A 13547-nucleotide genomic window follows, 5' to 3' on the forward strand; every position below is an offset into this window, starting at 1 on the left:
GCCAAAGTGGTACCATCACCTTGTATGATCTATGCACTATCCTTCTTTTTATACAGCCAGGTGTTCAGAGATTATCAAAACCGGCCCCTCTATGCCTAGGACAAACAGTGGAAAAACAAAGCCCTGGAAAAATAATCTATGAGCAGAATGTCACCCATCAGCATTTAAAAACTACTCTACGTCTGTTTGTATGTGTAATTAGCCATCTATATGGAAATGGATTAGGGCTGGCCACTGAGGGGATAACAAACAATATTGACTGCCTGACAAATTCTAGACACCATAGAAGGAAGGTTGCAGACCTATATGTGTCTAGGGAATTATAGGTGTTTATATATATATATATTTATATACAAATACTAGAAGTGTCTGAGATAAAATGTGAAGCTGGATTGCTTAGTGTGAGAGGAAAACATAGACATTGTGGGCATATCAGAAACTTGGTGGAATGAGGATGGGATTCATGGGATACAATGATTCCCAGATATAAATGATATTAGAAGGACAGGGTGAGAAAGGTTGGATGTTGAGCGGAACTATTTCAGAGAGGGTATGCAGTCTGGTAAAATGCTATGGGTGGAAATAGTGTACCCAAAAAGACACTTAACTCTGGGAGTTAGTTATTGATCACCAGATCAAAAGTTAGAGGATGACTTAAAAACTGCAATATAACTGTGTCATAATAGCTGATTTAAACTATAAGTGTTCAAGTCAGGAGAGATTGCGTTTCTATATAATCTCACTTACTGTGCCATGGAGCAGATGGTCACAGAACCTACAGGGGGGATGTGATCCTGGAATTGGTCCTAAATAATGCTCAAGACCTGGTAAGAGGTGTAAATGTGATAGCATCAATTGGGAATTATGACCATAATGCTATTATGTTTAGCATTTATGTAAATAGGGAATTGCCCCCAAAAGACCAACACAACCACATTTAACTTAAGAAGTGGCAACCTCTCAAATGAGAGAACTTGTGAAGAAGAAACTGAAAGGAAAAGTCTGGAGGATCAAATCCCTTTGGGAATCTTGGAGACTATTTTAAACTATGATACAGGAAGCTTAGATCAAGGTCACAGGTTAAGACAGGTACAAACAGATATTTTTAAAATAGTAATATAAGGAAAGGTGATAGGATTTTGCCACCTTTGATACTACAAACTGTTTTTGGAGGATTGGAGGTTTCAACCACTGATGAAGCCAATGAAAATGGAATTAATCTAGAAGCCATTATGGCTGTTCCTTCTGGTATATAAAAGATGTAAAAGAAATTGTATTTACTCATTGTATATATTATTACAAACATATTGCCTTAGAAAGGTTCCAGGTTTATATTTGGCGCAGAACATTTCTAGAGTCAGTTAAAACAGAGAATCTTCACTTTCACAAATGTTCTCAGGAATGCTCATGGCCATCAACTTGTAAAGTTCCATCAAACCAAAAAGCACAGCAAATACAAAAATTACCAACAATTGTACTGACTATTCATTTCTGCAGTAAATTACCCAAGATCAAAGAGACTATCAAAAACTGGGAACCAACTTCAGCCACCTCTGCTATTGTGCCCTGATTGGCCCAAACACCTTTATAGCAACCTTCACCAGCACCTAACCAATTACAGACAGCCTAAAATATTTTGATGTTACTACATCAGAACAAAGTAGGCAGGCTGGCAGGTTCTATGGTTTTGCTAAAATGGTGTAATCCTGTCATAATCCTGTAAGGAGTGACACAGTAGATAGCAAAACCTCTACAGCAGAAAAAAAAGAGATAGAGAATGTAGCATAATGATCCATATAATGTCCCTGACAACTCTGCCATCACTCACCAATCAAAATATTGCTTGCCAGTGAATCCCCTTTGAATACCTATTAAGGGAATATAATAAACAATAAGTAGCAAAGGCAGAACACCAGGATGCTAATATGGAATCTTATATTATGAACCTCTTGCCTGTAATGCACAAGCATGCTTCCCTGTAGTCTGCACAATCTTCATTGTTAGAATCCTTGATAGCTCACTGGTTAGGGAACTGTCACCAGCCGCCACATGCTCTAATTCTTCCATTAAATTAGGGGCTGGTAGCCCAAACAAAATTAGCAACAGCAGTCAGATTATTCAAACAGCCAGAGAAGAAGATAACAATAGTCAGTCCAGAAGATAGCTCAAAAGATAGGATACATGCACACACAGGCTTTCAAAGGGGGCGTGGCACTTGTGATCACGTAGCAAACCTGTGCTTGATTTTAGAAAAGTCATGGGAATATCAGAAGGATGTCTACATCTGCTTTATTGACTACAAGAAGGGCCTTTTCATTAAAGTTCTCACATATTCTTATCTTATAGACCCACATTTCTGTGAGCTGATGAACAAAGTGAGATAGCCCTATGGTGTCCATCTTGATGTTTAATCAGTGTTCTCTTGCTTTATTTATTTATATTTATTTATGTTTCTATTTATAGGCCATGCCTCTCCTCATGGTCTCAGGGCAACTTACACAGTAAGTTCAAAACCAGTATTGTAAATTTCAGATTTTTAAATAAATTAAAACAATCTATGTACCTTTGTGCTGAGGCTAATATACTCCTGCTCAGTGCCATAATGGCTACAAAGTCAGAAGGCTATCCTCTGACATGGCTGGGGCAGGGTAAGGGGTGGCAATCATCTAGGACAATCCAGCAAATACAGTGATTGTAGTTTTCCTTACAGTATGAATTTCAGATGCATATATTATGCAATTGTAGGCAGCAGGAGCAAATATGATGGTTGACTGAACATAGGATCCAAACCACAAGACTCTTATTAGTAAAACAAGAATACTGATGTTCATAAAACCACTATTCAGTAATCAATAAAATCATAATATCAAAAACACAAACAACTAAAATACCAAAAGTATACAAAATACAAAATGTAATACCAGATGGGGATAGATGCAGTTGTAATTTATACGGACTGCACACTAGAAGAAAAGCATCCCTAAACATTATCTGATACTCATTTTCTTAACAATAGCACGGCCATGCATAATACCCACATTTTTGGTGCCCATGCTCACTATTTCAGTATCAGGCACTGGAGTAGAAGGAAGTAGCTTGTTAACTCAACATGCTCTACCACCAGCATCTCCCGTTCTTCCCTGAACTGAAGGTTCTATTAACTGTATCTGCAAAGGTTATTAATGCATTCTTCAAAGGAAGAAACGCTCCCATCAAATTTAACATTATATGCATGGATGATGATATTCACTTGAGTTTTCATAAAGCAAGGGAGATTAATTTTCTAATCTTGTCATAATGCTGTATCTTTATTTTAAATCATTAAACAATGACAGCTAAGAACTGTTGTGTTTTCGTAGCATTTAAATAGTTTTTTGAACATATTTATCAAGTTAACTCAAATACTTTCATTCCCTCCTTATCTTAATACTGAAATATGCACAGTTTTATGAAGTAATGAAGTCTTTAGAGGCATAGCAATGCTGTTGTTAGGTGCGAAATCATGTCCAACCTATCACGACCCCAAGGACAATGATCCTCCAGGCCTTCCTGTCCTCTACCATTCCCCGGAGTCCATTTAAGTTCACACCGACTGCTTCAGTGACTCCATCCAGCCACCTCATTCTCTGTTGTCCCATTCTTCTTTTGCCCTCAATCACTCCCAGCTTTAGGCTTTTCTCCAGGGAGTCCTTCCTTCTCATGAGGTGGCCAAAGTATCTGAGTATTTGATATTGCATAGCAATATCAGTTTTTAAATTCTGGTTATTTCTTGGTTTCAGTTCATTTTTGATTATTTGCAGGGAGAATCTTTTTTAAAAAGTAAAACAAAGAAGGGTAGGTTAACAAAAAGACATTAGGGCTGGCAGGAAAATACTCCCATTCTAAATGTGCAGAAATAAAACTCTGTAAACTGCCCTGAGCCTTAGGGGAGGGTGGCATATAAACAAACAAACAAACAAACGGCAAGGATACTTGTTGAATTGGTGAGATTTTTGGACTGTAGAGAAAAAATAGTGGTGGCCACAACATATGGGTTGTCACAGGGGCTGGATCAAATAATACAATCTTGGGAGATTCCATGATGAAGGTAGCGGGATTTAAATTTCTGCTTCCTGCAGATACAAAGATAATGCCTCTTGGGCTCTTTTGAAGAACCTCCTACTTCAAAAAATTGAGAAAAGACAGGGTTGGCTGTTAGCATTGTGGCAGAGATGATCTGTGGGAAAAGCACATCAAATCAAATGTTAACATCACATATTGTTGTTGTTGTTATGTGCGAAGTCGTGTCCGACCCATCGCGACCCCATGGACAATGATCCTCCAGGCCTTCCTGTCCTCTACCATTCCCCGGAGTCCATTTAAGTTTGCACCTACTGCTTCAGTGACTCCATCCATCCACCTCATTCTCTGTCGTCCCCTTCTTCTTTTGCCCTCGATCTCTCCCAGCATTAGGCTCTTCTCCAGGGAGTCCTTCCTTCTCATGAGGTGGCCAAAATATTTGAGTTTCATCTTCAGGATCTGGCCTTCTAAAGAGCAGTCAGGGCTGATCTCCTCTAGGACTGACTGGTTTGTTCGCCTTGCAGTCCAAGGGACTCGCAAGAGTCTTCTCCAGCACCAGAGTTCAAAAGCCTCAATTCTTTGACGCTCGGCCTTCCTTATGGTCCAACTTTCGCAGCCATACATTGCAACTGGGAAGACCATAGCCTTGACTAAACGCACTTTTGTTGGCAGGGTGATGTCTCTGCTTTTTAGGAGCAAGCTTCTTTTAATTTCTTTGCTGCAGTCCCCATCTGCAGTGATCTTGGAGCCCAGGAAAATAAAATCTGTCACTATCTCCATTTCTTCCCCTTCTATTTGCCAGGAATTGAGAGGGCCGGATGCCATGATCTTTGTTTTCTTGATGTTGAGTTTCAAGCCAACTTTGGCACTCTCCTCCTTCACCCGCATCAACAGGCTCTTTAGTTCCTCTTCACTTTCTGCCATTAGAGTGGTATCATCTGCATATCTGAGGTTGTTGATATTTCTCCCTGCAATCTTGATCCCAATTTGTGACTCCTCTAATCCCGCATTTCTCATGATGTGCTCTGCATACAAGTTAAATAGGCAAGGTGACAGTATACAGCCTTGCCGAACTCCTTTCTCAATTTTGAACCAGTCAGTGATTCCATGTTCAGTTCTCACTGTTGCTTCTTGACCTGCATATAAATTTCTCAAGAGACAAATAAGATGCTCTGGTATTCCCATCTCTTTAAGAACTTGCCACAATTTGTTGTGCTCCACACAATCAAAGGCTTTAGCATAGTCAATGAAGCAGAAGTAGACGTTCTTCTGGTACTCCCTAGCTTTCTCCATGATCCAGCGTATGTTGGCAATTTGATCTCTAGTTCCTCTGCCTCTTCGAAATCCTGCCTGTACTTCTGGAAGTTCTCGGTCCACATATTGCTGGATCCTAGCTTGTAAGATTTTGAGCATAACTTTGCTAGCATGAGAAATTAGTGCAATGGTGCGGTAGTTTGAACATTCTTTGGCATTGCCCTTCTTTGGGATTGGTATGTAAACTGACCTTTTCCAATCCTGTGGCCATTGTTGAGTTTTCCAAATTTGCTGGCATATTGTGTGTAGCACTTTTACTGCATCGTCCTTTAAGATTTTGAATAGTTCAACTGGAATGCTGTCACTACCACTAGCTTTATTGTTGCTCAGACTTCCTAAGGCCCATTTGACTTCACATTCCAGGATGTCTGGCTCCAGGTCAGTAACTACCCCATTGTGGTCATCAGGGATGTTAAGCTCGCTCTTGTATAGTTCTTCTGTATAATTTTGCCACCTTTGTTTGATCTCTTCTGCTTCTGTGAGGTCCCTACCATTTTGGTCCCTTATCATACCCATCTTTGCATGAAACGTTCTCTTCATATCTCCAATTTTCTTGAAAAGATCTCTGGTCCTCCCCATTCTATTGTTTTCTTCTATTTGTTTGCACTGTTCATTTAAGAAGGCATTCTTATCTCTTCTAGCTTTTCTCTGGAATTCTGCATTCAATTGGGTGTATCTTTCTCTTTCTCCCTTGCCTTTCACTTCCCTTCTCTCCTTAGCTATTTGTAAAGCTTCCTCAGACAGCCATTTTGATTTCTTGCATTTCTTTTTCTTTGGGATGGTTTTAATTGCTACCTCTTGTACAATGTTGCGAACCTCCGTCCATAGTTCTTCAGGCACTCTGTCTATCAGATCTAATTCCTTAAATCTATTTGTCACCTCCACTGTGTATTCGTCAGGGATATGATTTAGTTCATACCTGAGTGGCCTAGTGCTTTTCCCTACTTTCTTCAATTTAAGCCTAAATTTTGCAACAAGAAGCTCATGATCTGAACCACAATCAGCTCCTGGTCTTGTTTTTATTGACTGGATAGAACTTTTCCATCTTTGGCTGCAGAGCACATAGTCAATCTGATTTCTGTGTTGACCGTCTGGTGATGTCCATGTGTAGAGTCGTCTCTTGGGTTGCTGGAAAAGAGTGTTTGCTATGACCATTGTATTCTCTTGACAAAATTCTACCAGCCTGTGCCCGGCTTCATTTTGTACTCCAAGGCCAAACTTGCCTGTTATCCCGGTTATCTTTTGGCTTCCTACTTTAGCATTCCAATCCCCCATGATGATAAGCACATCATTTTTGGGCGTTGCTTCTAGAAGGTGTTGTAGGGCTTCATAGAACTGATCAACTTCATCTTCTTCAGCAGCAGTGGTTGGGGCGTAGACCTGGATCACTGTGATGTTGAATGGTTTGCCTTGGATTCGAACTGAGATCATTCTGTCATTTTGGGGATTGTATCCCAAGACTGCTTTTCCTACTCTCTTATTGATTATGAATGCTACTCCATTTCTTCTGCGAGATTCTTGTCCACAGTAGTATACCTGATGGTCATCTGAATTAAATTCACCCATTCCTGTCCATTTTAGTTCACTGATTCCTAAAATGTCGATGTTCAGTCTTCTCATTTCTTGTTTAACCACGTCCAGCTTGCCTTGATTCATGGATCTGACGTTCCAGGTTCCTATGGAATAAAAATCTTTACAGCATCGGACTGTCTTTTCGCCACCAGTTACTTCCACAACTGAGCGTCCTTTCGGCTTTGGCCCAGCCGCTTCATTCATTCTGGCGCTACTCGTACTAGCCGTCTGCTCATCCCCAGTAGCATATTGGACACCTTCCGACCTGAGGGGCTCATCTTCCAGCGTCATATCGTTATGCCTATTGGAACTGTCCATAGAGTTTTCATGGCAAAGATACTGGAGTGGTTTGCCATTGCCTTCTCCAGTGGATCACCTTTTGTCAGAGCTCTCAGCTATGACCTGTCCGTCTTGGGTGGCCCTGCACGGCATAGCTCATAGCTTCACTGAGCTACGCAAGCCCCCTTGCCACAACAAGGCAGCGATCCTTGAAGGGGGAACATCACATATACTGAGCAACTAAAGTCCATTATGCATGTACATTTTAATGCAGATTTTCAGACCAGTAAGCCTTTAATTTTCACTTTGGATTCTATGCCTGCTTTACACATCATTCTTTTTCCTGTGTTGTATTTTTTTTTGAAGCAACAATTTAAAAAACTTTTCTAAATCAGGGTGGACCGTCACTTGTGACATGTGGGGAGGGTTGTCCAAAGTTGTTGCTTTTTTAAAAATGCATATATCCTTGTGATTTAAATTAATTAATAATTAAGTCAATCGGATAGACAGTTGATGACTTCCCCATGGTTTTTCTCACTGGGGTGAGCAAGAGCTGTTGGATTACGATGGGGGAGGGCCACTATTAGTTCACAGAAGGTCTATGTGGCTTAGCTGCCACTACAGTGTTAGGTTTTCAGGAACTGCTAAAATGATTCTCCCCCCCCCCCAAAAAAACAAACAAACGTTGTTCACTAAAGCATAAAAGGAAAAAGAATATTTCAAAGCTCTAGGTTTTCCATCCTAGTGTCTCTTTTAACATCTCATATCAATTTCATTCTGCACTGACAATCCCCCACTTTATTTTGTTTTCATACAGCACTGAAATTATTTTTCTTTTGCACTGGGGACTTTTCAAGTAAATACCAGCAGGAAACTAAACCTCAAGTGATTTTCCCTAATAATTAATTTTTTTTTAATTCAGTGATCCAAGACTAGTGATAGTCTCATATTATAGACTCTTGCCACTTGTAACAAAAAAAAATTAAATGAAAGGTAATGAAGCTTGAATAATGATGAAAGTGGACGATAGTACAAGGTGGGTGGAATGACCTCAATGTGGGCAGGGAGTGACCTTCAAGGGGTGGCAAAAGGCTGGGGGAATTCTGAGGGAATCTAAGCTTTTGAATTACCTTCGGCTTGGAAGCAGAACAAGTGGAATATTGGTACAAAAGTACTCTCAGGAAGCCTATGGAAACAGTGATAAGAAAATGAACTGAGCCCTGAAGGAAGGAAAATCAATGCTAAACAACAAAGAAAACCTGATGGACATGTATAGTGAAAGTAAGGGAAAACACCTATGCATAATAGACGTAAGAGTGCAATCTTAAACAGAGTTACTCCCTTCTGTTTTTGCTTCTATTTTTTTATTTCAACTTATACTACAACATTTTAGCTAATAATATATTACAAAATGTTTTATATTTTAAATTTTATTTGCATCAACCATTAGGACTGCATTCTTATAGTAAATTGAATCACTGCATATTGGAAATGAGCATTAGCCCAGCTTGTTGCTAAATTTGTTCATGTGAACATAAGAGGAACCCTATGGATTCAGATCAGCAGTCTGTTTAGTACAACATTCTTTCTCATGCAATAACCAACCAGTTGCTGGGACAGACCAAACCCAATGGGATTAAATTAATTTAAAAGAAACTCCGTCAAAACATCTGGAAGAAGTTCCTGACAGAGCGATTTCTCAGTAGAACAAGCTTCCTTGTGAGGTGGTGAGCTCTCCATCTTTGGAGATTTTTAAACAGAGGCTGGATGGCCATCTGATGAAGAGGTTGATTCTGTGAAGGTTCAAGGGTGTGTGTGGCAGGTTACAGTGGAAGAGAAGTAGGGTTGTGAGTGTCCTGCATTGTGATGGGGATTGGACCTGATGACCCAGGAGGTCCCTTCCAACTCTGTTATTCTATGAATCTATGGCAAGTAAGCAGAAGTGGTAACTAATGGTGTAGCCCACTCTCATCTCCCCACTCCCAACTAGTTTGGTAAATACTTCATTTCCAGACTTCTGTACACCCTTTACAAGTGGCCTTGCCATCCGAACTCTCCTGTATGAACAGCATGCACCTGCCAGGCAAACTATGCACCTGAGGGACGCCCCAAAGTGTGCCCCTCAGCCTGCTGAACTGTCCCTGGTGCTGCAAATCAATGTGACATATAGGAAATGAATGCAGTTCAGAAGAATGCTTGGGGAGACCTCATCAGTAACACTGGCATATACAGCATCCAACTTCTATACAACTTCCTGTATATTTCAGCATGATATGTATTTGTTCTATTTAGAAAACACATTTATTGACAGCTTTGCACTTGTCACTTGCATCTTCTTTGCACCTTTCCCCATCCTACAATAGCCTTTTGGAATTGGGGGGACGGGACGGGACACTGTAACTTGGTTGACGGCGTAAGCCGCTACTCGATGATTCGCAAGTAACCCGCTCGAGCGCCCTCTGCTCCCTCCGCCTCCCGGGCTCCGGAGGCCCCTCCGCTCTCCCCCTTCCCGCGTAGCGAGAGGTCGCGAAGGAGCGCGTTACCCAGCATGCAGCGGGCGGCGCGTTCGCACCAAGATGGCGGCGCCTCTGGACGAGTACGAGAAGGAAGCGGGCTGTGTCCCTATCCTGCACCCGGAGGTGAGGCCCCCTTTGGCTTCCCGTCCGCTCCTTGCTGTCCCGTTAGGAAAAGAGGGGAAGAACGGGGCAGGCGGAGGGCGGGGGCGGAGAGGCGACGGTAGGGCTGCCGCCCCCTCCGCCCTTGGCACTCCCTTCTCGGGGCGGGGGTGGAGGTTGGCCCGGAGGCGCAGGGAAGATTGCGGCGGAGAATAGGCTTCGTTGGGACGGGGAAGACCGGGGGCTTCCTCTGGCCACCCCCCTCCGGCTTTATGTTTCAGGTGTATTTGCCCGTGTCTATATAGCGGGAAGCTGGGGCGAGGGACAACCTGGGTAATTGCTGCCTCTGGCTCTTTTCGTCAGCCTCCCCATGAGTGCCTTGGCGGGGGTGGTGGCATCCTCGCCCCTGTTTTCCAAATCCTGAAACTCAGCCCTTTGGGGAAGTACCTAACACAAGTGTCTGTTAGACGCCTTGGCTCGCTCACTGCTTGATAAAACCTCTGCACGGCAGAACAGGGAGTTGCACACTTTATGGCACCCCAGGGCTCCTTTGCAGATTGGGTGTTTTGTAGTTTGCAAATTGCTTGCCTGCTAGGTGAAGTGGTTCAAGACTTGGAATTCAAAAGCACTCTCGTGTATTGTGGGGTTATTGATCTGCTAGTTTGAAGTTGGACAAATTGGGGCCCACTATGGCTTATGCATCAGTCAGGTATCCATTTATTTAGAAATTAATGGACATCCCTAGTAGAACACACTTCCGTGAATGGTTGCATTCAGTTGCATAAATTTTGCATCAATCATTTCCCAGTAGTTGCTAACTGAGCTTGTTGCCAATCCAGTCTTTTCTTTTTACCCCATTACTGTTCATATTTTTAATGCCCTGAAGAATGATATTGATTATATTTATCAGATGCCACTGCTTCCTCCAGGGATTGCCAAGGGGAGAGATTGCTACGTTTCAGTGTCTCCCCCCTACATTATGTTGACCACATCTGTGCATGCTACAATTTTAAAGCAGTCCTGTCCCTCAAAGGTTCTTTCCATTTTTTTCCAACATATTGAAGGCAAGTGATGGCTCACCTTACCAGAAAGGATAGCCCAATCCCTTTCAATACAACAGCAGGGTTAAGAGAATCTGTTCACCCAAATAAGTAGTGCTAGTGTATAGAGAGAAACTAGGAAACTCCTTTATAAGAGCTGACTTTGAAAGTTTTGTTAATGTTAGTGATCAAAATGTAAACTACCCCCCCCAATGTAGCAGTTATTTGAAGAATATAGCAAATGCCACTGAGGAGAATATATGTTTTTTATTGTCACTCACAGTGTTATGAAGGAACATGCTTAAGTTCATTGGGGGGGGAATCAATAAAAGGTGTGCCAAATAATCAGGGTGTTCAGATTTTATTTTATTTATTGAGAAGATGGTATTTTTTCTCAAAGGCTGAAGCTTTTGTCTGAGACAGTCTTAAATTGGTAATGTTTATTGCTTTTATAGTAATCTCAGTGATAATCATGCACTGAAACTTTACACAAACATTGTGGGAAGAGTACTGGCAAAAATTCTAAAGGCTGGGATCGGAACAATACCATAACATATGTTTGGTCTTATTATTGCTGCCTGAAATGATAATGCTCATCAAGATATATGTGGAAGAGTAAAAAAGCAGAAACATAAACTCCTAACTGGTCAATTATTTTACTTTACCAAAGGCAATCAATAAACATGTTTGCATTAGGAATGTATGATCATTGCTAAAAGGTTTTAAAAGTTTGCCTAGGCAAACTTAATTTGTTGTAGACTCAAAATAGCTCAGTTCTAGAATCTTTGAATTTGGTGATCTTCAAGCCAGAATTCAGCCTTAGAAGACAGTAGCATGACATGTACAGAATGTATTTCCCTTACTATAGTTTGACCCCATGCATTTGGGGTTTAGACTAGCACTTTCAGGTCACATGGTGATAAAAATGAAATGTCGAAAGTGTTTCTTGTATGTTGCCTTTCTAATCCTTAATGTAACAGTGTAAAGAGAGCCGATATTATTAGCAGCTTACCACATATTGGGATCGTGGGAGAAGGCTGAGAGTTACAGTACAGTCCTAAACAGAGTTACATCCTCATGAAGCCCACTGGATCCAGCAGATGTAGAAATGTGTAATTGTATTTAGGAAGAGTGCTTGCACTCGAAAGCCTATGCCCATGGATTATATTTTACATCTACTATATGATAGTCTGGGGACCTGCAACCATGTGACAAGAAGAACTCAATTCAGAAGTCCATGGGGGGACAGTTTAGATTGGGACCCTGCCTTCTTCCCATGCTCTTTTCCCAACTGAAAATAGTCCCAGGGGTATTATTTGCTCCATTGCCATGTTGCATGTGCTCTGAAAGCTTTTATGTGCAGCCACCCCACAGGGTAAATAATTCTCCCAGGCTATTTTGTGCTAGAGGAACAGGAGAAACAAGTGGAAAAGGAAAAAAAGGTATCTAGAAGTTGCAAAGGGAAAAAAAAACAATTCAGATGATCTTGAGACTTCAGAAACCTGGACATTTTGTGAAGAATTAAAGAGGGCAGGAGTTTAGTTTTAAACTAAGAGCAACTAAGAGCAACTAAGAGCAAAATGGAGCTCCCAAGTCACCTACATGTAAGATTTAACTCTGTGTTGTGATTATTCATAATTATATGGATATGGATGTTAAAAATTCAGTTAACTAGATGTGTGGTAAAGCAGTTGTAGAAATAGCCATTGTCTTTCTCCATCTTCTATAATGTATGATGCCTGATTTAAGCAATCAGTGCAAAACAGAACACTGGAAAGGGAAAATGGAAAAAAGGTGCAAAACTTATTTTCCTATCATACCTTAATTGATATTCATTCATTCAGTCAGTCAGGATGACACACTTGAAATAAGCACTTCTCTTGTTATAAGAAAGTTTGTTTATTTGAAGCAGCTCTTCCAGGACTTACAAGGCTGAAACTGGCATCCAGGGCACAAGTTACAGTTCTTAACCTTTCACTTTCCCACCAATGCAAGTTCACCCCCCAGCCCAGGTGCCCATCTGGGAACTAATCCAAAACCGAGAGGAGTATTGACCTTGGAGAGCACAGCAACAAAGTGATAACATAATCAGCACAAAGACAGTAGAAAGTTTCAGGGTTACATAGAAGTTCAGACAATCTCAGAAATGGTTACACGTCAGTTAAGCAGGACCATACATCATGGCAGAAACCTTGGGGTTCTCATTCATTCATTCAAATTGCTTCCTGCCAATCACAGCCGTGGCAGGTTGCATAATAAAACCCCACATAACAATAAAGCCCAATTAAAACCCCATTAAAATTAGTCAAGCATGGCAGTAAAAATCATCATCCCTCCCCACAGCCTGCATGTCTGCCACTGGGTGCACCAGAGGGATTGCACATGCCCACGGCCACCAGTATGATGCTCTGAACTTAAAGCAGCAGTGTCTTCCAGTTGCTACTACTTTAACAACATAAGATGTGTAGCTTATTACTTAGAGCAGTGGTCCCCAACCTTTTTATCACTGAGGACCGGTCAACACTTGACAATTTTACTGAGGCCTGGGGGGGGGGGATGACAGTCTTTTGCTGAGGGATGTCACCGCTGCTTGAGCCCCTGCTTTACTTGCTTTCCCACTGGCACCCCTGACTTCCTGCTGCCCGCTGGGGGGCTCTGCCAGCAGCAG

The 13547-nt window shown here is 41.6% G+C and overlaps 1 protein-coding gene across 1 annotated transcript in view; it reads left to right on the forward strand.

The window, feature by feature from the left end:
• Window positions 1–9745: 9745 nt before the first annotated feature.
• ZDHHC17 (zDHHC palmitoyltransferase 17) overlaps window positions 9746–13547 on the forward strand; it is a 50381-nt gene continuing 46579 nt past the window's right edge. Inside the window, exon 1 of the mRNA XM_077338868.1 lies at window positions 9746–9863. Coding sequence (XP_077194983.1) covers window positions 9801–9863 — 63 coding nt within the window. The 5' untranslated portion in view covers window positions 9746–9800. The remainder of the gene's footprint in view (window positions 9864–13547) is intronic.

Source organism: Paroedura picta, chromosome 5, assembly GCF_049243985.1.
Source record: "Paroedura picta isolate Pp20150507F chromosome 5, Ppicta_v3.0, whole genome shotgun sequence".
NCBI classification, from domain to species: domain Eukaryota; kingdom Metazoa; phylum Chordata; class Lepidosauria; order Squamata; family Gekkonidae; genus Paroedura; species Paroedura picta.